Here is a 26,387-nt window from a genome sequence, read left to right on the forward strand (position 1 = left end):
TCCTGTTTTAACAAGAATAGCGTCAAATTATGGAAGTAATGAAACAATAATAATAGTTTGATTACAAATGAACAATTTTAGCATTTATTTGACCCCCAACATCTCATCTTCTATTTACTCCAAAAGAACCTGAGTTACAATTCATGAAACCATTTGTTCTTCGCAGACAAAGCTGATGACATCACTGGTCTCATCAGTTACGAGGTGACAGAAAATTTAGTGCACGTCACATGGCAAGAACCAGTGTCCCCTAATAGTATGATCATCCTGTACGAGGTCAACTACAAGAGACTGGGAGACACGGAGGTGAAGACACACACACACACACACACACACACACACACACACACACACACACACACACACACACACACACACACACACACACACACACACACAGCTTTTGTAGGGATTCACAGAAACACATTCTTAATCAGAAAGCACTTCCTATATTTCTCATTAAACATAGAACTAATAAAATCAATGAATCAGATTAAATGTATTCATCTCGAGACTACCCATACAACATGAAAATAAATCAGAGAGGCAATACTTATTAGTTGACTTGTATTTAGAAATTTAGTTGTGTGCTCTCACTAATGTCCTACGGTTGATAAACTAAGTAGAGAAGTAATTTTGGCGTCGCACCATGTTTTAGTTGCTATGGAAACATGTCTACAAAACTGATGCTGCAGCCAGTTATTTACTGTGGAAACTCTGAAAGACATCAGTGTAAAGATTAAATAAAAGCATGAAAAATATCCAATACAATGTTATTTAAAACTTGGCAATGATGAAGCAGCCGTTGGTCACACAATGCTTGTTTCCCGTTGGTTGTCCCCTGCTTGAACCTCAGCATTGTCCTTCTGCAGGAGCTTCACTACTGCGTGTCGAGGAACATGTACAAAGTGACCCACGGCTGCAAACTGAAAGTGATGCACCCTGGAAACTATACAGTGCGGATCCGAGCCACCTCACTGGCCGGGAACGGATCCTGGACCGAGCCCACATACTTCTACGTCCAGGACGCAAGTAAGTCTCCGTCTGCCAGGAAGGCAAACTAAGCCCAGACTTGAGCTGTCCCACTTTCTAATGATAGTTTAGTAGGTCGTACTCAAAAATACCAACATAGTTAATTTAATACAAACAGGAAATTAAACAATTTGTGTCACACCGGACGTCAATCAAACTGCACCTTCCTAAAGCCACTGCCAATTAGACTTCAAAATGTTTTTCCTAAAGGTCTGTTTAGACCAAACACAAAGCAGAGTTTCACATTGCTTTACTCAAAGAAATACGTCCGCCGGAGTGTTTCTAGGAGTATTTCACAATTCGCGAATATTCCCCCTTATCAGCCAGTGGCAGTACTTCTTCTGGATAGAAAGAGGGGAACGTTACAACTGATAGCTGGAAATCAAGTAATGATTATATATATTTTTTAATTTTGTCCATTTGCGTCATAGCATTGCTTTTGTATGTAAATACTCTGCTTTGCCCTTAATACACCTAAAGATTGAGTTATTAAGAACTGTTTTACAACCACTTACAATTTATGAGGATAAATCCAGTTCTTAGCAGCTCCTCCATTTCCTTTGTGCACTGCAAATTAGCTAGATTAGTTTTAACTCACACAAAAATTAACTAATTAGTCCGCATGCGGTCCTATATAAATACTAAAAACCTGCTTAGAATCAAATATGTATAATCCAACCACATTATCAAAAGATGCTAGCAATTGTATTTTAAGAAGATTATCTTCACGGAGCCGCATGTTGATCCTAACTTCAGTTTATTGTGTGATGTGTTGAACAGGCGATCCTCTCTACGTCATGAAGATCGTCATCGGGCCCATCATCTGCTTCATCTTGCTGCTGTTTGTGGCTGGAGCAGGATTCGTCATGTTCAAGAAGAAGTGCGAAATTATCACATCTTGTTCAATACTGGAGCTCATGTTCTTATTATGTTATATCTTGTCAGTGTTCCAACTAAATACATTTCTCTTTTTCCCTATAGTCAAACTCAAGGGCCAAGTGGTCCCATCTATGCCTCTTCAAACCCAGAGTATCTCAGTGCTAATGATGGTAAGCAAACCGTTTAAGCCATTTAATCAATAATATTGCAACTGACTTTTATTCTTTAAACTTTAAGTTCAAAGTAAAAATGATTTGGTGCGTCTTTGACTTCTTTACTGAGTGAATTTCACAATTAAACGGAATAGTTGAGCAGTGTACAGTTGGACAAAGGATTTCCTTTGCACTTTAATGGCCCGCTAATAATTGGTGTGGGCTCACTTACGAAGCCACAGAGTTATTTTAGACTGTTGATTCCACACACGCACGCACGCCTGTCTCATCAACGAGGGAGAGATGAAAGAAAAACTTTTGCAGATTTTCCACCAGCTCTGTATTACTGCAGCAATGTGTCAGTTATACAGATAGTTATGCAGTTATGCAGATAAACAGAACCTGGCTGCTTTTCATGTGGCTCCCCTCGTCAACCAGCAAAAAACAACAAAAAAAGCATCATCTGCCTGCACTACTTGTGCTGCAGTGACACGGAGGCGGTTGAGAATCTGCAAAGTTTCCCTTGAATGAATTAGACCTCAGCCTGTTTGTAAATGAATATAAGTACCCACTTAGATTCAAACATTCCCATTGAAGAATATGATTATTCTCATATTCCAGCAGTGATCTTTTTCGAAAACTTTGTAAATGAAGAAAGAAATCCTGTTATATCCTATTATTGTCATGTCATATTATTTGTCACGGGACTTCTGCAGGTGCACATGAAAAATTCTGATTGGATTTATTACAAATAAACTTTTGGCACAGTAAAGAAAAAACGTTGCTCTTCTCCGTGTTTCCTCAGTAAAAATAAAAAGCCCCAAATCCCTTCAAGCTGCAGAACATTATCCAAACTACCCAGCTTTCTTATGTGCAAGTGAGCTCCGTTCTTGCTCCTTATCTATCTTCATGTGTAATGTTTCTGTAAAATGTGCCTGCAGTGTATGAGGAGGACGAGTGGGAGGTGGCCAGAGACAAGATCAACATATTGAGGGAACTGGGTCAGGGTTCTTTCGGCATGGTCTACGAGGGCATTGCCAAGGACATCATCAAGGGCGAGGGGAATTTACACGTAGCGGTGAAGACCGTGAACGAGTCGGCCAGCCTAAGAGAGAGAATTGAGTTCCTGAACGAGGCCTCGGTCATGAAGGCCTTCAGCTGCCACCATGTGGTAAGAAGAGACATCTTCTGAAACTCCTTTTACATCAAAATCATTGTGATTTAGTTTTATTCACTGATGAAAGTGCTGATTATGGGATGTTTTAACTGTTTGTGATACACAGTACGGATCTAGAGTAGAGACAAAATGTCCCATCATGTCCACATACCTTACCTGTCCTACATTAGGACGAGCAGCTGCAGCAGCAGTAGCATCTCGCTGCCTCATGTAATCCAACCAGACAATATTAAAATGAAACCTCTTCTCCCAGGTGCGTCTGCTGGGTGTTGTGTCTAAAGGCCAGCCCACACTGGTTGTGATGGAGCTGATGACCCATGGAGATCTGAAGAGCTTCCTGCGCTCTCTGCGACCTGACGCAGAGGTAAACAAGATAACAGCACTCGCCTCTGAATCACAAACACAATCTGAACAGTTAAAATGAAGCTCCTATTTGTTTTTAGGTTTGGTGAACTTGCAACAGTAAACCTGCAGATGTCTCTTATCTTCTGTCAGTGTTCTTCTTTTCACTTCTGCTTTTTATGTAGATAAAATACTTTTTGACGTTCGATCTCGGAAAGTGCTTTATGAACACACTTAACTTACTCTCCATGAAAAAAAAATCTGGTTGTAATTCAATTAAAACAATAAGTAAAGGGACTTTTCTGATAGCCCATTTCACTCCATCCTTCATTTTCCTCCCAGACATTCAGGGTTTAATTCACATGTACAAAATGTCATTTAGATAGATGAGGAACTGTGTGGCCTAATATGGATCTGTTTGTGTGGCGCTATCACAATAACTGAAACTGCTGTACCTTTTTAAATTACCATTGGACAATGTGAAATTCCACATTGAGTTTACTTTTGATATGTGTACAGATGACTTGTATGTAGGTTGATGTTCCATCTAAGTGTCATCTCCTGAAGTGTGTAAATATACAGATGGCACTTGGATTAGACGAGGAGGAGGAGGACGACAGAGCTCTTGGATATTGACAGAGGAATTTAGCAGTCAGCACTTAAGTCAGCTGAGAACCTCAAACAGGCTTGTGTGGGGATGAACAGCAGGCTCGAGACAAGTGTGATTTGAAAAATATAAAACACAATAAAATGCCTCATTATTTTATGTTGTCTTATAAGTAATATTTTTTAAGTATCAAACTCTGTATAAACTGTGTTGTTGACATAAAAAATAAATAAAACATCTGTATTGTGTCCCCCAGAACAACCCCGGGCGTCCACCGCCGTCTCTGAAGGAGATAATCCAACTGGCTGCTGAGATCGCAGACGGCATGGCTTACCTTAACGCCAAGAAGTTTGTCCACAGAGACCTGGCAGCCAGAAACTGCATGGTTGCTACCGATCTTACTGTCAAAATAGGAGGTAAATATTAGCACAACGTCCACAAAAGAGTTTTTTGACAACAGCGGCAGACAACAATGCATGCTGCTGCAGCTGCTGCTTGCAATACTATGACAGACGATTTAATTTGAAATTAGTTTTAACCCACATGACCCAATTTGAAGATGGATTGATTTATTACTAACAGCTTATTTTAATTGTTTTGAGTAATGTGTGCACGGCCATAATGAATTCCTGCATCAATAATTGAGAAATGCTTACATGACGAGCCACGTCAAGCTCGTTAGTCATCTGTGTTGGTTTTACCGCAACTAATGCAAATGTTTTCCTCCCAGACTTCGGTATGACCAGAGACATTTACGAGACCGACTATTACAGGAAGGGAGGGAAGGGCCTGCTGCCCGTCAGGTGGATGGCACCTGAGTCCTTGAAGGACGGCGTCTTCACTGCGCATTCAGACTGCTGGTCAGTGACACCTCTGATTTCATTTATTTTTGCGTTGACCTATCTGCGTAACGAGTGGCGGGCCGTCTGGGCCTGCTAACTTCTCTGCTGGCTTAAACAGAATCACAAAGTCAAAGCTTTTTAATAATTAAAAAAACAAGCATTTAATTTGTTTGTTTTTTGTATTAAAAGTTATAGCTAGTTCATCATTTAATTGTTTTTCACAAATACACAAAAAGTATTGTCATTTTTTTCTCGCTATTAGCTTATTTTCTCATCGCACAACTCCCGGCTCCTCTGTTCCTCCTCTTTCACTACTTGTGCTGCACCACAGCGATAGCAGGCGGCAGGCTGGATGGAGAGCAACAGAGCGCATGCGCGCCTGCATGTTTAGGGCCAAAATCCACGGCCCGCCACTGACGATAACATATGTCAAGCTGTATTGTAAACAGGATAATCCAATGTTCCGAAATCAGGGCTTGTGGAGGACATTCATAAAAGATTCTACAAGTTCACCAGTATTATTTTACTCTTTAAAATTACTTTTTTTCCTACTACTTCCTTATAAAACCATTATTTGACATAAATGTATTACCCTTTTTTGTTTATTTTGTCAACAAACAACATACTTTTTCCAAGATAATTCATTTCCCGTCGAGTCCATTATTAGATTTTCCTCGCAGACCAGAATAACAAATGGTAAACATATTACGATATTAAAACTCAGAACATGAGTGTGGGGTTGACCTATTTGCATCCTGCGGTGTTTACCAGCATTGCAACCACAGCCTCTTCGCTCAGTGTACCTGCTCACTCAACAAGTGGTTACGGACACATTTACCCTGTCAGGTGTCTAATTGGCGTGTCCTCATTTCCCCCGTGTCTCTGTTGTTGTTTCTCGTCTACTTGTTTGCTAGGTCATTTGGGGTTGTGCTGTGGGAAGTCAGCACGCTGGCCGAGCAGCCCTACCAGGGTCTGTCCAATGAGCAGGTCCTCAAGTTTGTCATGGACGGGGGCTACCTGGACCGGCCAGACAACTGCGGCGACAGAATGTGAGTGCAAGAGTTGGGCTGAGGTGGGATAAGGTGAAAAACAAAAGTAAAATGATGTATTTATCAGTTAGGTATGTAGTTCAGTTTTTTTAAAGTAAAGAATACCAAAAATGATTTGGGTGAAACTTACAAAATGCCTGAGGATGTGTTGCTTCTCTCTCTTTTTATTATAGTATATAATTGATATTACATATTCTCAAACTGAATGTCTTTTGGTTTTGGATGGTTGGTGAGATAAAACAAGACATTTGAAGACCTCGTCTTTTATTCGGGAAAGATAGATGGGACAGTTTTCTCAGTATTCCGGCTTTTTATTTTTGGCCAAACAATTATTGCCGTTGATCGAGAACATAATCTGCAGAGTAATCATAATAGTAAAATCACAAAGTATAGAGACAAGATGACAATATTTATAGATGGTATAATAGATAAATATGAAGTAAACCAAAGGATGATGCATTTCTCTTATCAAAAAAATCCCCTGAAATTACCAAAACCAACAGTGTGAGTCTGTGCAGTCTGTGGCACTCAGCTAAGTAATGTGTTTACTTTAAAACAAAAGACAACAATGTTAACAAGAATAAGTATGTTCTGAAATAAACTATGGTGATCAAACTGAAATTCAGACATCAGCATCATCTAACTGTGATCTCGCTCTCCCTGTGTCCCCCAGACATAACCTGATGCAGATGTGTTGGCAGTACAACCCCAAGATGCGTCCCGCATTCCAGGAGATCATCGAGATGCTCCGCGAGGACCTGCATCCTTCCTTCCGCGATGTCTCCTTCTTCTACAGTGAGGAGAACAAGCCGCCCGAGACCGAAGACTTTGACCTGGACATGGAAAACATGGAGAGCATCCCGCTGGACCCGTCGTCCTACTCCCAGAGGGAACAGTGTTCAGACAGGGACGAGTCCTCGTCTATGGGCCTGAGGGGCAGTTACGAGGAGCACCACATCCCGTTCACACACATGAACGGGGGGAAAACCAACGGACGAATACTGGCCCTACCACGATCCAGCCCCTCCTAACATACTGCACACATCTCGTGCAGACATGTCATTGCTATAGATTTGAATATATTTTTGTTTTTTGTTGTCATTTTATATGGATCACACTTTTAGCACTCTCTCTACAGGAGCCCCTCAGTGCATATCTCAGGACTTATTTTTCTCCTCAGATGCCACAAACACACACTACAGCATGTCCACACATGGACACCAGAAGACACTTTTTGTATTTAAGGACGAAACCTCCCACGTCTCTCTTGTTCATGATTGTAGTTTATATACTGTATATATATATTGCCAAGTTTGTGCGAGACTGGGTGGATAAAAGGATTCAACTGTGAAACAAACTCTTGACAAACAAGAAGGCTGCTAAACCCACTGTCCCTCCCCACGTCCAGACTTTGTCCCTCTTTCCTAATTCAACAAGAGGCTTCATCCCCAGGTTGCTAAGTTTTGAAAAAAAAAGTGCCCTTCTATTATGTCTGTGGCGTACTTTAATTGTCATGGAACTGTGTCGGAATCTACACACAAGCGGATGACGAATCGAAATTGGTAGACTTTGGAAAATGTTGGATGGTCAAAGTCCTCAAACAAACTCTTATCCACTGGAGAAGCTGATTGAAGTGGCTTACCTCCTCACACTCTGCAGTATTCCCGAAATGGCACACAGGATAAACACAGAACTGTTGTTGGGTTATATTTTTTTTAATTTATTTCCATGTCTGTCTTTCTTTTTTCTTTCCCTTTCCCCTTTTTTTTTTTTTTTTTGAGTTTTCACATTTTCAGCTGAAGGATATTTAAACTGTTTTCAAAAACAAGTTGGTAAATGAGTTCCTCAGATTGACCAATAGCTGCTTCCTTGGTATATTTTAGTGGGTATAGAATATATATATATATATATATATATATATATATATATATATATATATATATATATATATATATATATATATATATATATATAGTTGATGTTTTTGTAAATAGTTGTTGTCATTCTTTGAGGTATTTACGGTCATAGAAAATGTTTTTACATGTTAGTCTCTTATGTTTATTTTTTTCTAATCCAGAAAATCATACTAATTAGCTTTTTGGACTCATGATCAACCAACAGCACTTGGTCTTTTTTGCTACACGCCACCCGGTAGAAGGAGTGTTTGGCGTCTTCAGCTTAAGATGTCTGCCCATCATATCGAGATCAAATAAAAACGCTGTAAATAATGCAGCAATGTGCATTCATGAAGAGGCTCCAGCCGTGCTTCTTTTATTTTCCATTCTCTCAATGCCTGTGTTTTTCGAGACAGTGTTGTTCTTTAGCTTAACTTGAAATTGTTGTGCGTACATGTGAAGGTAAGTTGTGCTTTTATCTCAGTGAGTAGAGTATGAAGAGGTAAGGTCTGATTTCCAACTGAGCCAGAAAATGTGATGAAAACACACTCAAAACTAAATTTGCATACAAACTAAAGCCTGGTTGAATTGGAATTTTTGAGGCTAATAATTTGACATTTGTACATTTTTCAAACAACCACTCAACGCTACAAAAAAAATACAATGATGCCTCAGATTTGGCTATTTTAGAGTTTTGATATAGTTATATACAGAGGAAAGGAAATGCTCCTTTTCCAGACTAATATTTTCCAGATTATAAGCATTAAATTAAATTCTGAATAACTTAAATATGAATAAGAAACTCAATACAACAACAATATCTAAAGCAAAATAAGTGTCTCTAAATCAAAATTCCACCTTTTTTAAAATGTTTATCTACAGCAATGTCCCATGTCTCTGTCTGCCAATATATATATACTGATAGCAGTGACGTCATATCTGTCAGACATTTATCAAAAACATTTATCAAATTGCAATAAATACGATGTGAGGTATTATCTGTAATTGATTATGCTTAATGACTGGGGCTTTTATGTATTAGATTTAGTGCAACAATGCCACCTGCTGGACAACATTGGTTTTGTGACAACTATATTAATATACAAAGCCAAGCTTTGCACTTTTGACACAAGTTTTGTTTCTGTACAATATTAGATATTTACATGTTTAATGACAAAAAAAAGCTTTCAAGATAAATTGTTTCAACACTTTCATGCAGGCATGATCACTAAACCTATGTATAATAATTGTGAGCCTTTCAGTATCTCTCAAAGACTTAGGAGCTTGTCTAGTACAGAATAGGTTTACGTATGAGGCTTCAGCAGTCTGAATTTAATCGTGGGAAAAACAGCTGAAAAGGTTTTCCAGCTGAGCTGCAGTCGGGAAATTTAAACAAAAACAGGGTTTTTTTTTCTTCTTAACTTTGACTAAAAAAATGTTTTTTTGCGAATGAGGACTGGATTGTGATCTCTTACATTGGAGACCAATAACTCTTTACATGCACATAGGAGCATGTGGGTATGTTTTAAACCCTATTTTTAAAAAATGAAAAAAGTACTTTCCAATTAACTAACTACCACTTAATATGAAAAATCCACTTATTTAAATCACATTTAAATTACATTTAGGGACCTTCTCAACAGACAGCGCACAATCTTCCCCAGCAGGTGGAGTCACCCAGTTGTCATGGAATAATAGACATGCACTTTTCTACACAAGTAAAGATTGAAAGTTCATCATTGATACTGCAAATAGTAGAAATAGTGACAAAATAGTCTCATCGCAGTTCAATTAATTTATCAGTGTCTTACCTCTCCGTTGTCAATACGTTTACCTCTTTCCCATCACCTGTTGCACTCATAGACTGTATATAAAAAGTGATGCACTCTAGCACTCCCTCTCAACATGTCTGGATCACAGCATGCATGCAAAGGGAGAGAGGTAAAAACAGTTTCAAATATTATCTGCTTTCCCTCAAAAGCTATTATTTAATGCAAAAAAAACAAACTGGTTCCCACCCTGTTGGATGTGATTTTTCCTACGTGTTATTTAAAAAACAAACAAAAAACAATTAAGTAATTTATATCAATGCATGCAGGGTCATATTGGCAGAAACATATCACCTGTCTGCATTAGTAAAAACAAAGTGAGTTTTAGAAGCTGTCAGTCTTGTTTGATAAACTTGCTGAATGTGTAGCGCTGAACTAAACAATTTCCCACAATGCTTAGCGAGGGAAGGAGGATCACTTTCTAAACAACCTCCTCCAGTTCCCCTCCATTACTTCTCATGAGTGCACTTGTTCTTCCCGAGGCATCCTCACTGCCTCTCCTTGTTTTAGTGGAATTTGTTGAAAGACATTTATTCCCCTCACTTCCTATCTCGCCTTTGCCCTGGGAATAAACAGAAAGTCACTTGCACAGTGCTGCGGGTTGGTTTCAACTCTGGGTAAGCGGAAACTTTTTGGGTTGTTTAATTGTTCTTGTCAGCGGTTGAATTAACAGGGCGGACGTGACAAACAAGTTGATACACGGCCCTTTGGTGACTCTCACAACTCAAGTGGGGACGTTAGTGTACATAATGTTAACGTCAGGTGGTTAACGTTAGCTAACGCTCGCTACCTTGGTGTTCCTAAAGCGGTGACCTCGTACTTTAAAAAAATATGATATATCTATATATAATCTGAATAATTGACACACATTTCTTCTTGTAATGTACGTGTTAATTGTTTAGCTCTAACAGTTGAGTTGAGTCAGTAATTGGACGTTGGTGTCGACGGGAGCTGGTCAGTAGTAACGCTAGCCAAAGTAGCGTCGCTATGACGTCACATCTCCGTTTGGTAGGGATACCTGTTTTTTATTTTTTGTTTTTATAATTAACAGTCTGGCAAATTTGACCCAAATGAGACTATAATGTTTTTTTTCACGATGTGCTTTAAGGGGAACTATAATTATTATTACTATTTTTTTCTCCATTTGGAGTAACGTTAATTGAAAGTTAAATAATGTTGAAAACTGTTAATAGAAAAAGTATTTCAATTAATTATTTAGTATTCAAACTGTTCCTTGCAGCCATTGGTTTCCAATATTTTCTGTACAATATGACAGCAAACAATTTAGGGTCCTGTAATCCATCACACTAATAAACTTCAAGTTTTTATGGCAACATTACAATATTGTTAGGAGGTATTGTCGGAGTAGCGTCTTACACTTTACAGACACTAAATAAAATATAAAAACAGCAGGTATGTATATTTATTTATTCACTCGCATACAAATAAAAATATATACACAAATAAAATAGAATAAAAATAACTGGTATGAAATATATGTAAAACGTAGAGTGTATTAATTTAGGACTAAATATTAAGTATATGACTCGAGTTTAAAGAGTTTACAATGATGTTCATACTGAAAATTAACTTAACCAATGGCTGCACAAAACTTTAAGAAAAATCCAACTAACAATGTATTCCGATTATTTGAAAATGCTCAACAGCTCAGCAAACATGAACATAGTCAAAGAGCTCATATTTGATATTGACCAGTATCTTGCATGAGGTTAAAGCCCCTGATGCGGACCAATCATTAAAGAGACTGCGTTTGCAGACTAAGTGCTGCATTACCTGGGACTCACGCAGCATTGCATGCCTACATGTCACTCTCGGTAAGGGAAAGATTCACCACCTTCACTGACAGAAAAACACTTGTGCGTTTATTACTGTGCTAAAGATATAAACACAGACAGTATCCAGAAGTTAATAATTCAACTGTGTGACAATACAGGTGGACGTGAAGGCAACACGGAGTACAAACAAGACCTGTTGTCTATGAGGGAAGATTTCACTACGTCTTTGTTTTTGGAAAATTCAGACTGTGTGATGACGTGAAACAAATTCAGTCTTGGGGGTTTATAAGAACAAGAGCAACACGGATCACTGGTTTCTGTGTGTCCATCGGCTTTTATGGACTCCTCGGGCTAATGGGTATAGTTTCACAGCTATTAATCGTTGATTGCCTGGTTTCACTTTACTTCTCAAGGCGGAACATCAGCCACTCTCACTTGTTTTCACGGTCTTGTTGTGGCGTTGAAGTGATTAGGGCCCATGTCTTTCGAAGTGACTTCTTTCCTCAAACGCAGCATTTAGCAGTTATTTCTTCTCCCCTCCTGTCTCTCTGTCCTCTGCAAGATACTTGGCAGACTTGCTGGTCTTGTTTTGTCTCTCACAGAGAATGACCTGTATTTCATGCTGCTCTGTTTCCTTTTCGCACAGTGCGGGTGAATCACTTTAGGTGTGGTTGTCACTCACAACAAGGGGCTGAATAATTATACAATCACAATATGGCTAATAACACACCATGGGGCTTTGAAACAACTGTTTTTAAAGAAAGTATTGTAATCCAAGTACCTTGGGAAAAAAGTGCTTCAGCAAGTGGTGCTTTTTTTTAAAACATTTTTGTTAGTTTGTATGCTGAGGACATTCGTAGATCTTAAATGTGCCATATGGTAAGAAATTATGTATATTGGAAATACTTTTTAACATGATTGGTTAAGTCCAAACCACAGTTGTTGCCATTTCTATCCCAAAAGATAGGAACAAAAAATACTAGTAATGGGAAATATGTTATTCTTTGGCAGATTATTGTAATAGAAACTGTGACATTGTGATTCTCCTCCATGACAACAAGAAATGGTTGATCAGCAGGTACATCAGGTAGAGTTTTAAGATTCCAGGCTAGACTTGGGCTGCAAACAACAATTGGGTTTTAGTTTGTTTTTATTACAAATAAATACATCTTCTATATTGATTTAATTTGTAAAATTGCAGTATTGAACACATCCTGATTCCTCACACTTGTGACTCTGATAGCAATAAAGCCGTCATGAATATGAGCTGCTATAAGCCTCTCTAAGCCGTGTGCTTCAAACAGTGATATTGTCGTCTCTGCTCTTGTCTGTGTGTGTTAAACAAGTGAGCCAGAGGCGAGCAGAAGAGCTCCTGTGTCCGTTTCGGTCACAACTCCTTTAGTCAAACACTAATGTGTAAGTTTGAGGTGTGTCTGACTTTGAACAACTGCTGCTCCGATGCAATTGGAGGACAGTTTTTATTGTAGATAGAAAAAAGTAAATGTCTTACAGCAATTGTGGTTGTATTTATTTAATTTGTTACATTGTTCTAGTTTATTTGTCCAGTATGATTTATTTTTGCATCCACATTACCACCCATGTTATAGAGTCGTCTTCCTTCTGTCTGGTTGGTCACAAGGTTTGCCGCTGCTGCCTTTGAATAAGGTGGAGGCCTTTTTTAACAAACATTGGATCAGCCTCAAGGGCCCATGAACATGTGCACACATATAGACATAGCCAGCAGGGTCACTGAGGGCCACTATACTAAAGGACACACACTGATTTCTGTCAGAGTTGGCACCAAATTAAATCTGATTGTTCAATAAGAGTTCTTTTTCTGCATTCTTCTCCCTCATTTTTAGTAGCAGGTTTTTCTTCCTCTTTTTTTGTATTTTCCAGTGTCACAAGGAAACTGGAACTCTGAAAATAATAAACAGAAGTGTATAGATGTGAGCAACGTGAGTTATTCCTGGTCACAGACGTAGAGATGATTGTCATTTAAAGTCATTCAAGAGAAGAAACGAGAAACTTCAAAAGCTGGATTTTTAAGCATGCAACAGTCAGTATTATTATTATTATTATTATTATTATTATTATTATTATTATTATTATTATTACTATGGCATCTGTTAGAGTTGTCCCATCACCAGTTCTGCAGAGATGTGTAGCTCATTGATGTGCATGTTATGTCAAAGGAATGATTAAGTATTGATCCGTGTATGTGCAAATAGCAACTGCACCTGTGTCGCTGTAATGAATCATGTCATTTGCAGCACAGCTCTGTGTTCTTTCTCCTACCTATGTCCCTATTTTTTTTGTTGTGTCTTTACCTGAGCGCTGGTGTGACGTGAGTTACAGTTTGCCAAACCAGTTCCCTTTCCACAGAGGTAGATTAGAGGTTGTTTGCATTCAGCACAAAATGCACTCTGTATTTACTGTCCCAGTTCTATTTTCTGTAACGTGTCTGTGTGAGGGCTTATGAGTCTATCACGTGCTTTCAAAAACAAATGATGAAGGTATGTTAATTTGCATTTGTTATTGAGTAATAACTTATTTATCCTTGAAATGCTTATTGCTTTTAATGTGGTGCTGGCCAATTATATATTCATTGACTTTCAGGGTTATTTTATAGTGGTGATTTAAACATATTGTGTTCATGTTGTACGAAACTCTTTTCAAAATTAATTATTCAAAGGAAATAGTTTTTAAAATGAGTCCAGTCTTAGTATAATCTTGTCTGATGTGTTGCATAATTGTAGAGCACAGCTAGTTTCTTTGAAAATTCAGTGTGTGATTTCAAAAACCTAACCAGATGGAAGAATACATCAGTTTTCTGACTTGACAAATTTGTATTCTGGAACAAGAGCCCTCTTTTATTCTTGTATTTAGACAACTGACGACTTTGCTGCACATTTACCGTCAAGGTGTCTACACAGGTATTTGTCTGAAAATGTCAAGAGTGAAAAGACAAAGGAAAAGGTTTGAATTAACTGTTTCAAGTGGTGTCCTACTTTTAGTCCCTCTGGCCTCTGTTACTCACAGTCTACTTTTCTCTCTTCAGCGTTTCTCCCCCAGCCTCCGATGGCCTCCCCGCCTGCATCCTCAGTCCAGGCATGACCGTCACCCCTAAAAAACACAGAGTTCAGCCCGGTGCCGCCTCTTTCAACAACACAAGTCCCAGGTTGGTGTACTTGAACGTTAAGAACTCATTTCCATTGTGTACCTTTTTGGGACTTTGGCCACATTCACAATACAACGGGTAGTGCCCAAATGTGCTTCTGGTTTGCTCCTGATACAGATTTTATTTCAGCTGCTGACTCTTAATGACAAAATAAACATTTGTTTATCGAAATTTTTCTGGGTTTCTTATCAACTTGATAGAGATAAGCTTTTCAAAACCTGATTCTGAGTCATGTGATCGTCAACATTCCAAGTCTGATGGAAGCGCCAACACAGTTTTATGTGCTGACATCACTTTTACCGGTGGAGCTTTAACTCGTCACTTGCTAACTCGATCCAGTCCCGTGCAGATGGATGAGGTCGAAGGCCTCCGGTTGAAGCTCATCACTGAGGACTCCGTGTCGCTGGCTTCCTCTTTGGCTGAGCCCATCAACCTAGAAGGTCAGTGGGTTTCTGTCAGCAGGATGAGAAGCTGCTGAAAGATCCCTGTACGTTTTGGCCCAACAAAACACAGACTTGGACATGACACAAAAACACATATTCATTCACGATCCCAAAACAACAGAAAAGACTATTTGTAAGAATACACGCTTCCTGTGTATATTTTTGATCTGGGATTTAACACATTTCATATTGGTGGGGACCCTTTCAAAATAAGAACCTTTTTATAAATTATAAAAAAGTAACTATCAGAGCTGATTATTTCATTATACGTTTGTCAACAATGGACAGAAAGATAGATCAGTGTGTAATTTATAATAACAGTGGCCTTTTGTAAAACATGGCCGTATAGTACGGTTAGAAGTGGCTACAGTTGCTTGTTTTTGTTGAATTGAACCTCCTCCTTTTTAGTGAAACAACATGACATGACTAAAACCTGGCACCATTTCAAATATATTTTTACCACAAAAATAAGACCTTTTTAAAAATGACCCGTACATGACTACGAATAAATCACTGAGAGACATAACCACATGATCACAAGTACAAGTGTGAATTGCTATGTGTCATCCAGATTCCCATTATGCTCTGCTGCGAGGAGAGCTGGAGTCCGACCAGCAGAACTTGGAGGCAGAGTCGTGGGGCGTGTCTGTGGACCAGAACTACCTGAGGGCCTTGACCAAAGAGGCCGTTAAGAGACAGGAAGTCATCTACGGTAGGCTCAACCAACAAAGTCTGAATAAAAGATAATCACAAAAATATTTTTCAGAAATCAAATGTTTGATCTTATAAAGTGTTTGTATATTCAGACAGAACTTTCTCATGTCAATCTCAGGTTAGGAGTAATCTTTGATAGTATCAACATAGTAATTGCACTGTTCAATCTGAGATGTCAGTGTATATAATTATGTTGATTTATGCTGTCTTTGACTCAGAGAACCTTTTGAAGGTTAATGCTTCAAAGATGACATTGAGTACAATGACACCAGTGATTAAGAATAACCTTTACAGCTTACACCTTGGGTTCTAGTTGTATTTACTTCCAGGACTTAGTTTTCTTTTGTTGTTACGCAAGGTGCTTACAATTATTTTTGCCCACACACATTTTTACTGTACGTTTCAGGCACTCAACCTCGACGTTTTAATGAAGACTTCTCTGTTTATCAATTTCCTAGAGTTGATGCAGACGGAGAAGCACCATGTACGCACCTTAAAAATCCTTCTGCATGTCTACATTCACGAGTTGAAGCAGTCTTCGCTGATAGAGGAGGCCAGGCTTGAGAGGCTCTTCACTGGGGTGGAAGACCTGCTCGTGCTCCACCAGCACTTTCTTGACTGCCTCAAAGTGCGCAAACACCAAAGTCAAGAGGAAGAAAGCCCACACAACTACCAGATCACACAGCTGGGAGATATTCTTATTGCTCAGGTAGGGTCAAGTCATTTTTTAACCACAGCTGGCTTTTGTGTAAGTCATTGTAGTCAATCTAATTAATTGATCTCTTTAAATCAGGGGTTCTCCAACTCTTTGGGGCCAGAGACTCCTTACTTAACACCGATTAAGCACTAGCTTGCTACTTTGTACTCTTAAAGGCCATTGGCCATTTATACTCTAAAACCTTCCAACCTAAATACTTCAGACTTATTTCATAATGGTACAAAAAAACATATTTACATTTGAATCATATCAACATCAAATGAAAGAATCCTTTATTAGTCCCAAAGCAGGTACACTTGCAATGGTATTGAATGTTAATACCACTTATACATCTTTAAACCAAGATTTTGTGTTTCAATCAATTGAGATTGACTGGCACGGTCATAATATATTCAGATATTTAAACATGGCCGTCTAAAGCTAACTTCACTAAGTGCTTCAACTTAAAAATAATAAACTTATTTCTTTGTGACAATCAAAGTCTTTCGATAATGGACACAACATGCTTATTAGTTTAAATGCTTTCCATCTTTAAGTATGCACTTTTTAGTGATTATAGTACAATTTGATTAAAAAAATATAAATACCCCATATATGGACCCCACTTTGAGAATCACTGTCTTAAATGTATGTGTTGCATTAAAGAGAGTCTCTCATTAAAAAAAGGTAAGCTGGTTTTGGAGGAAATGTTCCTGTGGTACAGTATAGTTTACAAACAATATATAGAGTACATAAGTTTAAAGAAATAGTTCTTCCTTGTTCAAATAGTCAATATTTACTCACCTTCAGGCCAAATTGCCTGTAAGTTTGTATCTCAACATGAAACCGTGAGTTAGGTTCTTTTCCATTTAAATCCAAACAGTTTAAATCTAAACAGTTGGAAGCTATTCTTCAGAATTCCAAAAAGATCATGAATTCACAATACAGATTGCTCAACATTATCCAGATGTTCTAAAGACAATATTTTTACATTTTGAAAATATACGCACATAAGTTGCTACCATTGCCCTGTGGTGCTTTGTGCCTCTTGTTGCTACAGTCCAGTATGCAGCACTGACATTAATAACATGACACACAGAAGAACAGCTTTTTAAAAGCTTTGTGCATGTTGCATTTGGTGTTTCGATATACAGCCACAATACCTTTTGGTTCGTGTCTGATTTGGGATATTTGTGCTCAACTTCTTTCTTTCCCTGTAGCTGTAAGCAATGGTTATTCCCTCTCCCAAAATTAAGGCAATCTTGACATTTTCAGTCATAAGTTGGCAGTTGAAACATTGTTACTTCTAAAAACACGTTCAATGTTTTTTTTCCCCCTTTTGTATTAGTTTTCAGGTGCACTGGGAGAACGAATGATGGGGTATTACAGTCAATTCTGCAGTAATCACAGTGAAGCCATCGGTCTCTACAAAGAGCAGCTGCAGAATAACAAGAAAATGCAGCTCCTTATGAGAGTGAGTAATCTTTACTAATTGCTCAATTTATGTATATGGATGTGATTTTTTTTTTTTTTTTTAAATTTTTGTTTGTATGTTGCATATAAATACACTGGAATTGTCAAAACAAGAAATGTAAGGGATTTTCTGGCCTGCCTGGAGCATAAGAAGCAGTATCTTTGTGAGTCTGTAATGTTTAACCTAAGACAGTTTTCTGTTAAGAGGTGGATGACAGGAATGAATCAAGTCCTAAAGAACAATGCCTTTTTTTTTTAACAGAAAATACGTCAACTTCCCCTTGTGCGAAGGTTGGGAATTCCTGAGTGTTTCCTGTTGGTGACTCAACGCATCACGAAATATCCCGTCCTGGTGGAGCGAATCATCGAGAACACTGAAGGTATCGTCTCATCACTTACCCGGATCTCACCAAGTCGTTGTTATTGTTGTTATCGTCAATGTTCAGCCTTTGGTGCCATGTATATGTTATCAACTATACATAAAGACTGGTCTATTGATATGTTTCACCTTTCAGCAGACACAGACGAGTACAAGTCTCTGGTCCAGGGTTTGGCGCTAATCAAAGACACCATCTCGCAGGTGAACGATCAGGTCCGTGAACACGAGAAAGCCACTCGTCAGAGAGAGATCGCCCTTCGTCTGGAGCCAAAATCTCAGGGCCGGCTGAAGGACGGCCGGCTGCTCCGCAGGGAGGATCTGATCCAAGGAAACAGGACACTGATCCATGAAGGCACCTTGACCTGGAAGTCCTCCGGGAAACAAAAAGGTTTGTGGCACTGTTTGTTTGCAGCTCTGTCAATAACCATTGCTCAAAGCTACTGTAGCTAGGTAGCTGTCATTAATGAAAGATGGCAATGTAGTGAGACTAATGGACTGATAATCACTTGTAGGTATGTATGTAGGTAGTTGGGTAAGTACGTAGCTGTCATTAATAAAAGCTGGCAATGTAGTGAGACTGATGGACTGGTGATCACTTTGTTTTTCCTGCACTGCAAGGGAATAACTCTTTTAATAAAAGTATCTTTTCATACACTAATGTAGCAGAACAAGATAAAGTTAATAACGCTGCATATTAACCTTGACAAGGAACACAAGTGTATCACACAATTATTTATGATCAAACCTTTATGGTTCTCTACTCATTCAGGTTATTCCTTACCTTTATTGCACATGATAAAAAACCTTTATACACTTCCAGCTCCTCTTTCATGTGCGTGCGTGTGCTCACTGTTCTGATTTTGATGACCTTTTTAAGGGGATAATGCATCAAGTAACTGACACCTCAGTATTACTGCAGTATTATCAGGGTGTGTGTTTTAATAGGAGGTTTAACTTTGCGGTGTGTGGCCTTTGTCCAACAGATTAAAGAACCAGTATAGCAGCATATGTTTATGTCATCTCAAAGCATCAAAGATTAAAATTCATTTGCCAGGTAGACGTCTTTTGAGTCTGTCTCCCGTGGCAACTCGAGTCAAAACCTCAAACAATTTGTTTTGATGCTGAGCGACATTTGTGTCTCTTCAGAAATTCATGCTGTGCTGCTGTCAGACGTGCTCCTCCTCTTACAAGAGAAAGATCAAAAGCTTGTGTTTGCTGCTGTGGTGAGTTCTGAATGTCTTTTGCTGAATCATCACCTTTTGTATCATGTATCCCTTATGATTTCAGACGGTTTTCCTACATATTAGTCGCAATATTAAATCTGAGACACAGACTACTTTTCTTTAAATCAATTCATCAAGGTGCATAATATCTTTATTGACGTGTCAAAATCCAGCACCGATTCACCCACTTTGGACTAATAAAGGAACATCTAATCTAATTGTGACGATGATGATTTGGATACTATTAATAACACCTGCTGTATTATGGTGGCTCATACAGGATAACAAACCACCAGTGATCGCCCTTGAGAAGCTAATAGTTAGGGAGGTGGCTCATGAGGACAAAGCCATGTACCTTATCTCTGAATGCACCACTAGCACGCCGGAGATGTACGAGATCCACGCGCGCTCCAGGGAGGAATGCATCACATGGACTGCGCTTATACGAGAAGCTGTGAACTGGTAAGCTGGTGATCTCCGGGAAAAGAGTTTCATTGGGAAGTGCATCTTAATCGGTTTTGATTACAAATCTATGAATGTTTTATAGAATATTTGCATCCGCCTGTGTTGATAGCATCAATATCTGATGATAGCTAAAAGACTATGAAAATAAAATATATGACTGGTCAAAATGTCTGTGTGATTCAGCTATCCAGAAGAGGAGCTATACCTTGAACTGACTGCGACACTGCAACAATTTCAAGGTACTCTTTCTGACAGAAGATTGTAAAAGGTGATTATGGGAAGCGGTTTCTCAGCAATGCTACGCATTCAGTCAATTATCTTCCCCACCAAAGAAATGTCTGGGTGATGCTCAAAGCTTCTGTCATGCATGCTCAGCAAACGGCTCACTAGTGTGCTGAGTTTTGCCGAGAATCCAAGGCAAGTCAGTTTCACACGGCGCCATACTTAAAGACATTATTTAGTTCTGTAGTTAAGTATTATTCCTCTGTAGGTACTAGAGATAATGCTTTTTTTATTTTAATTTGGTAAAGGTTGGATTGTGTATCATGTTGTTTAGTTTTGCATAAAGAAGATGTTGTTGTTCCCGCACAAATTTGAAGGAGAAATTGCTCCACTTGAAGAGGACCCTGCAAGTTAAAATGTTGCATCATCACATTTTTCGGGAGTTTACAGTATGCGTACTTTATAAATGCCATGACAATTATAATGTATGATTTTGCAGTAAAAGAAAATTGCTACTTTACAGAAAGAGACCATGGTCGTATTGATATTCAAAATATGAAGAAAAGAAACATTACGAACACGTATACTAAATATACATATGTTATAATAGCAATTCTGTATATGTTTATGTGCACTACGTCAAGCAGGAATCACTGGAAAGGGGCATTCATGCTCAGTCAACTTCAGCTCTGATTTGAAGATAATTAAAATACCACCGTAACAGACCTGCTTATCCTTCCAGTGCCCCACAGGAGGGAACGCAGTATCCAATCAATGTATTTTTCACATCCTTTCTACTGCATCTATGATACAAACCTGTTTCTTATTTTATGCTGTTCCTCTTCAGAAAATCTGAAGATGAGGGATGAGCTAATAATCCAAAATCTGACTGAGAAGCAGCAGATCTTTGCTGCTCTCTACGAGACTATTACGGAGCAGGAAACACCGCACAAAGGGCTGCTGCTCCGCGGTGACGCCACTGACCTCCAGCAGGGGACGACACTGCTCAAAGGAGCCATCAATGAGGGTAAGAGCATAGTTTTCACTCAAACGTCAGTCTCAGTTTTGTGAAGCCTTGTTCATTATATTTGAGGCGCTAGTCAACATTTACTTTGGAATCTGGTAGCTATGAAAACATTGTCATGCTATACGGAGTCCGTATTTGAATTCTGCAGATATTCACAGAAGTGAAGGTGAAACATACACTTGTGTTTTCCCATACAGCCAAGTCGTGACTCGGCACTGGTGTTTTTTGAGGAGGAGATCTTTAAGGAGTTGTTTTTGTCCTTTTGTCTGCAGTGGAAAACCTGCAGAACCTGCTCATCACAAGGATAAAAGACCCAACCCTTCTTATGGAAGAGAGTAAGATGCAGGAGGGGCGGCTCTGGAAGGTCGAGACCTTTGGAATAGAGGATGGTAACCCTGCTGAAAGTAAGCCGACATTAAGTGTGTGTGTGTGTGTCTCCATGCGTGCCTCTCTGACCGACTTACATGATATATATATATATATATATATATATAGGTAGATATTCTGACATGAGTTTTAATACAGGTAATCAGGAAATTTGATTAAAAAAAACTTAGTTTGAACTTGTGCATCGGATATATAATCAGGTTTGCATACAGCATTGCTCTCTGGGTGTGTTTTAAACATTAATTGCATTAGTTATACTCTCAGCCTAAGAATACAGCAAAAATTGAATAACTCCGCTCATATTGAATACGTGAAAGTTATTGACTTTGGATGTGTGCAATTTAATTTTGTCAGATGGAGATGCAGCCGGCAGCGAGGGCAGTCACACCACTACTGACCCTCAGCTCCATGAAAGCTACAGCTCTGAGAGCCTGGAACAGTCTGTGAGTGAGACGGATGTTAAGAATCTAAACCTTCCATCCAGTCATAAAACATCAGGTATTCACATTGCGTGTGCTATTTTGCTTCAAGGCTGGTGACAACACACAGACGCCAAACTGCAATTTCACCTCCAGTCCTTTTGTTGCGGCAGAGGTAACCCTTCACATACTTTATTTTGTAAATTGTATACTTAAAAGAAAACTCTTTTCATTAATACATAAATGTTTACATGTCTTTTGGTGTGCATTGTTTTTCTTCTCTGTAGGTGTGTGACAGGGTGATACTGCTTGCACAGAGGCTGTACAGCTTAGAAGTAAGTAAACGCTCTTATTATATATATATATTGTATTCAGCAGGCACCAAGTTTCTACACGTTTTTGGAAATTGGTGTTAATTTCTTACTTTTACGAACTTTTACTCTTACGAATTATGTTTTTTTATGAAAAGAATGCCATAAGGATTCGACCACACTAACAAATGTTGTGCTTCCCTATGTTAGATTCCATATGTTTCACATTCATGTTTATATTCCATTCTTCAACGCGCAGGCAATAATCGCCCAGCAGGACAGCCAGATTGAGCTCCAGCACGCTTTTCAGACCAAGAGCAAGCAGCCCGCTCGTCATTACAGCAGTGTGCTGCTGGAGCAGGAGAAGCAGCGCAACTCGGAGAAGCAGAAGGAGAAGCTGGCCAACCTGCACAAGCTGCAGGCCCAGCATCGAGAGGAGCAGCAGCGCTGGGAGAAGGAGAAGGAGCAGCAGGGGATGCAGATTGAGACTCTAGAGGCTCAGTTGGAACAGAGGGAGGTGGACTGTCGAAAGAGGGAGGAGAAGCTCAATGAAGAGAAGGCTGAGCTGGAGAGCCTGAAGCAAAGCTATCAGCAGGACCTGGAGAGGCTGAGGGAGTCCACAAAATCAGTAGACCGGGACAAAGAGCGTCTAAACCAGGAGCGGGAGCGTCTCGAGCAACTGCAGGAGAAAATAAAGAAGTTCTACCCAGGAAACTATGATGATCCCGCACAAGTGAGGAATAGGGCGAGAATCTGATAAATTGTTGTTTATCAACAAATTGCTGTGTTCATTTGTGTGTTCATTGGTCCAAAGTATAATCTAGTCAAGAAACATGAAGTCAGGAAAGTTTATGTAACACTGATGGTTCAAATCGTATGAACCAAATCAGTTAATCAGGAATAAATTGATCCTTAACAGTTTGAAAAATCCATCTCCTCTTTTTCTCTAGTTCTGGAGTCACCAGTCGTTCAGGGGAAGCATCATGAACGGAGGTGGGACCTTACCTACAAAGCTCCACAAAAGCTCCAACTCCTTGGAAATTCCTCCAAAGGTTCCACCGCGCAGGGAGAGCATGAGCCCCCTGAAGGTTAAGCCCGAGCTGCCGGTCCACCTGATCAGCACCACCAACCAAGTGCACAAATCTTTGTCCATGCAGCAGCAGCAGATCCCCACCAAGCTGGCTGCTCTGGCCAAGGGAAAGGAGAAAACCTCCAAGAAAAAGGGATCCCACCAGAGAACGCACAGTGCAGGTCAGGACCCGGGGCTGCACACCTCATCTCCTTGTGTTTCAGTACAAGTGTTCGTTTGAGGTTTAAATCTTTGTGTATTTTCTTTCTCACAAAGAGTTTTAAAACTGGTGTTATAGAGCAGACAAGAGACTTCAGAAAGAAATCAGTTGATGTTTATTATCTACAGACAGAGAAACATTTGCGATGGCTGGACCGCGACCAAAACTGCTTCATTTAGGTATTGATTGGTTTGAAACCTTCATCTGCAGCTGAACTATTAGGACACATTGATTATCAAAAGTGGGCCAGTCGTTTGTGCCAAAGCAAGCAAAAGAGGAGCTTTAGAATTCCTTCAGAATAAAATGTCTTAAGGTTTTCGTTAGTGTGCCGAGCTGCACGTGGTACCACCACTGACCCCAGGCCTGCCTCTCTCCATCCAGCCTCCATAGACGTAAACCAGGTGCTGCCTATCCGAGTGACCGGGAAAGAAGGAGGCAGTCTGAGAGCCAAAAGTTCCAACAGGCCTCCAAGAGCCTACCAATCAGGTACAGACACTCAAACATAAATGTCTTCCTCATCACGCATGAAGACATCACCCCTGACAGTAAGATCTGTTCCCACAAGTGAGGCCAACAATGTATTTGAACTGATGGTCTATTACACTCCCTAACCCTTGTGGTGTTGTTTATGTGCAGAATAATTAACTCGGGCGACGATTTTTACAGACAACTCGACAGCATGGTTCATACATAAATGTTATCGATCTGTTTTGATTAATTATAGTATTTTATCAGAGGTGAAACAAGTGTGAAATACTTTTGTTTTACAGCAGCTGCACAAAGATTTGAATTGCAGCAGCTACTACTTTCTTTACCTTTTCAGGTGGTGACATGAACACATCTACTTTTGCAAGTGTACTATTCCTTTCTTTTCCTGCATGTCGAGTGGCATGTGCATAACTGGTGGGGGACTGAGCAGCTCCCTCTAGTGGAGAATCTGCAACATGCCAAATATGAGTGAAAAAGATAGTGAGTGAGTTCACGTTAGTTTTATGACAAGTAGTTGCCTTTTGCAAGCGCATCTGTATTCTTTGACTGGATTTCCACTCTGAGTCTATATTGGCAAAATTGAATAAAGTTCCGGTTCAGTGTCTTTTTAAATATCTGATTGCAGTAGCGTGAACAGAGTGTTGATTTCCATAAATCAGACTTGGATCATAAGGTCATCTATGCAGTGCAGAGATGGTCAGGGAGATTGTTCTTGTATTCTTGGCTTTTGCTGTAATTTTACCAGAACATTCAGTCGCTCCATTATTTCTCTTTTTTTTTTTTTTTAAATGTAATAATATATTCCCTTTTCAGGAGCCCTCAACCCACCAGCATCTGTCCACAGTGGGAAAGTATCTGAGTCCTTCAGCTCACACAGGAAGAGCAGCGAGGCTCCACCACCGCCACCGCCTCCTTTTCCTAATGACATTCTCGATGCGGGCAAAGAGAGGATAACATTCCTTTAATCACAAACTACACACTGGAGTTTGGATGAGGACTTGTCCTTCAAAAAGACTTTTACACTTGGAAAGACGGACGGGGATGTTGAAAGACATTGGACATGACTTCATGACGTCCAGCATGAAGAGAACAGTGAGGTATGATATTTTATCACTATAAACCAGCTGTTTGCATTCAGATTAGCTGGACAGGAAAGAAAAAAAGGAAAGAATTACGGATGGACATAATTTATAAATATATGTACATTTGTCTTGGCGGTAAAAAAAAAGAAGTAAAAAGCCAGACCAACATGAACATTGAAAAATACACTTTTAAATGAAGATGTTACAAGACCCTTTTCCTGAAGACTTTGCTCAAGTAATTTTTTTTATTATCCTTTTTTTAATTTAAATGGAAGTAGGTTGTCTTTGAGCATTAGCACTCATTTCTTAACTCCAATGCATTATTTTGTATTTAATGATTGATAAAGACAAAGTCTGTTTAAAGTTTTATTTCAGAGGATCATGGGTTTTGTGCTGTGGGCCTGCTCACTGTCTTATAATCTAGTCAACGATGAATAGGGGATATGGAAGAAAGTACATTTTGGCTGTGAAGTTGTTTGTAAATACTATCTAGGCTGTGTATTGTGTTTGAGTGACAATGCCTGTTAAATCATATTCTAGCATTATTTAACGTTTAACATTATGTTGATGATTGACTGCTGTCTTTATGGTTACATTTAAAATTTCATCCAAATCCCAACTAGTGGGTCAGTGAATAAAAAGATGGTTGACTTAACAGCTTTGAGTTTTTTTGTGGCTCAAGAAAACTTTAAATAGTTTTAAAGATACTGAACTCAAGTGACTTGAAACTTAAAGTATTGTTGAGGTGCATTCAGGTACCTAAGGAGAGAAATGCAGTTTTGACACTTAAGTATTTGAAACTTTTCTACATTATTTTTCATGTGTTGAATGGATCAAACTTCCTAATGAATTTTGTGACTTTCATAATTCTATCAAAGTTATCATGTGACGTCTGTCCGCCTGGTTACTTTGTAGGTTGATGGTTTGTTTTTATTAACCATTTTTTTTAATCATTTTGTGTTCATTTTGGTAATCAGTAATGTGAT

General features: G+C 39.1%; 2 protein-coding genes and 1 long non-coding RNA gene across 10 annotated transcripts in view; 2 read left to right on the plus strand and 1 right to left on the minus strand.

The window, feature by feature from the left end:
* Nucleotides 1-7,961, plus strand: part of insra (insulin receptor a) — a 45,245-nt gene extending 37,284 nt beyond the window's left edge. For both annotated transcript variants that reach the window (XM_068602421.1, XM_068602429.1), the window contains exons 12-21: nucleotides 167-306; nucleotides 873-1,032; nucleotides 1,813-1,912; nucleotides 2,014-2,081; nucleotides 3,005-3,234; nucleotides 3,494-3,604; nucleotides 4,446-4,605; nucleotides 4,920-5,049; nucleotides 5,946-6,080; nucleotides 6,754-7,961. In XM_068602421.1, coding sequence (XP_068458522.1) covers nucleotides 167-306; nucleotides 873-1,032; nucleotides 1,813-1,912; nucleotides 2,014-2,081; nucleotides 3,005-3,234; nucleotides 3,494-3,604; nucleotides 4,446-4,605; nucleotides 4,920-5,049; nucleotides 5,946-6,080; nucleotides 6,754-7,111 — 1,592 coding nt within the window. In that variant the 3' untranslated portion in view covers nucleotides 7,112-7,961. The remainder of the gene's footprint in view (nucleotides 1-166; nucleotides 307-872; nucleotides 1,033-1,812; nucleotides 1,913-2,013; nucleotides 2,082-3,004; nucleotides 3,235-3,493; nucleotides 3,605-4,445; nucleotides 4,606-4,919; nucleotides 5,050-5,945; nucleotides 6,081-6,753) is intronic.
* A 2,306-nt stretch (nucleotides 7,962-10,267) lies between these two features.
* arhgef18a (rho/rac guanine nucleotide exchange factor (GEF) 18a) lies at nucleotides 10,268-26,044 on the plus strand. 4 transcript variants are annotated; one of them, XM_068571385.1, is made up of 20 exons: nucleotides 10,268-10,421; nucleotides 14,662-14,781; nucleotides 15,121-15,221; nucleotides 15,796-15,936; nucleotides 16,397-16,647; nucleotides 17,984-18,109; nucleotides 18,371-18,488; nucleotides 18,624-18,875; nucleotides 19,634-19,710; nucleotides 19,991-20,172; nucleotides 20,359-20,414; nucleotides 21,245-21,424; nucleotides 21,697-21,828; nucleotides 22,166-22,254; nucleotides 22,343-22,405; nucleotides 22,518-22,565; nucleotides 22,801-23,274; nucleotides 23,492-23,792; nucleotides 24,212-24,316; nucleotides 25,133-26,044. In XM_068571385.1, the coding sequence occupies exons 2-20, from the start codon at nucleotides 14,714-14,716 to the stop codon at nucleotides 25,282-25,284; spliced, it is 2,916 nt and encodes a 971-aa protein (XP_068427486.1). In that variant the 5' UTR covers nucleotides 10,268-10,421; nucleotides 14,662-14,713; the 3' UTR covers nucleotides 25,285-26,044. The 4 variants fall into 4 exon arrangements, with proteins under 4 accessions (XP_068427486.1, XP_068427487.1, XP_068427489.1 ...); XM_068571386.1 differs by having other exon boundaries at nucleotides 18,627-18,875; XM_068571388.1 differs by having other exon boundaries at nucleotides 10,407-10,421; nucleotides 15,131-15,221.
* On the minus strand, nucleotides 13,156-17,502 carry LOC137782204 (uncharacterized). 4 transcript variants are annotated; one of them, XR_011077250.1, is made up of 6 exons: nucleotides 17,440-17,502; nucleotides 16,431-16,556; nucleotides 15,082-15,233; nucleotides 14,824-14,919; nucleotides 14,641-14,726; nucleotides 14,466-14,544 (listed from the first exon to the last, which is right to left on the minus strand). It is a non-coding gene; the product is annotated as an uncharacterized lncRNA (long non-coding RNA). The 4 variants fall into 4 exon arrangements; XR_011077251.1 differs by lacking the exons at nucleotides 14,466-14,544; nucleotides 17,440-17,502 and adding an exon at nucleotides 13,156-13,520 and having other exon boundaries at nucleotides 14,612-14,726; nucleotides 16,431-16,892; XR_011077249.1 differs by lacking the exons at nucleotides 14,466-14,544; nucleotides 17,440-17,502 and adding an exon at nucleotides 13,156-13,520 and having other exon boundaries at nucleotides 16,431-16,885.
* Nucleotides 26,045-26,387: the final 343 nt, after the last annotated feature.

The sequence above is a fragment of the Clinocottus analis genome, unplaced genomic scaffold (assembly GCF_023055335.1).
Source record: "Clinocottus analis isolate CAN_PGR_092001 unplaced genomic scaffold, fCliAna1.0.p SCAF_11, whole genome shotgun sequence".
NCBI lineage: Eukaryota > Metazoa > Chordata > Actinopteri > Perciformes > Cottidae > Clinocottus > Clinocottus analis.

Coding starts and splice junctions, on each gene's coding strand:
- arhgef18a (XM_068571385.1), top strand. CDS start 14,714: ATGACCGTCACCCCTAAAAAACACAGAGTTCAGCCCGGTGCCGCCTCT. Junction 15,222..15,795: donor TGAGCCCATCAACCTAGAAG/GTCAGTGGGTTT, acceptor TGTGTCATCCAG/ATTCCCATTATGCTCTGCTG. Junction 16,648..17,983: donor GAGATATTCTTATTGCTCAG/GTAGGGTCAAGT, acceptor CTTTTGTATTAG/TTTTCAGGTGCACTGGGAGA.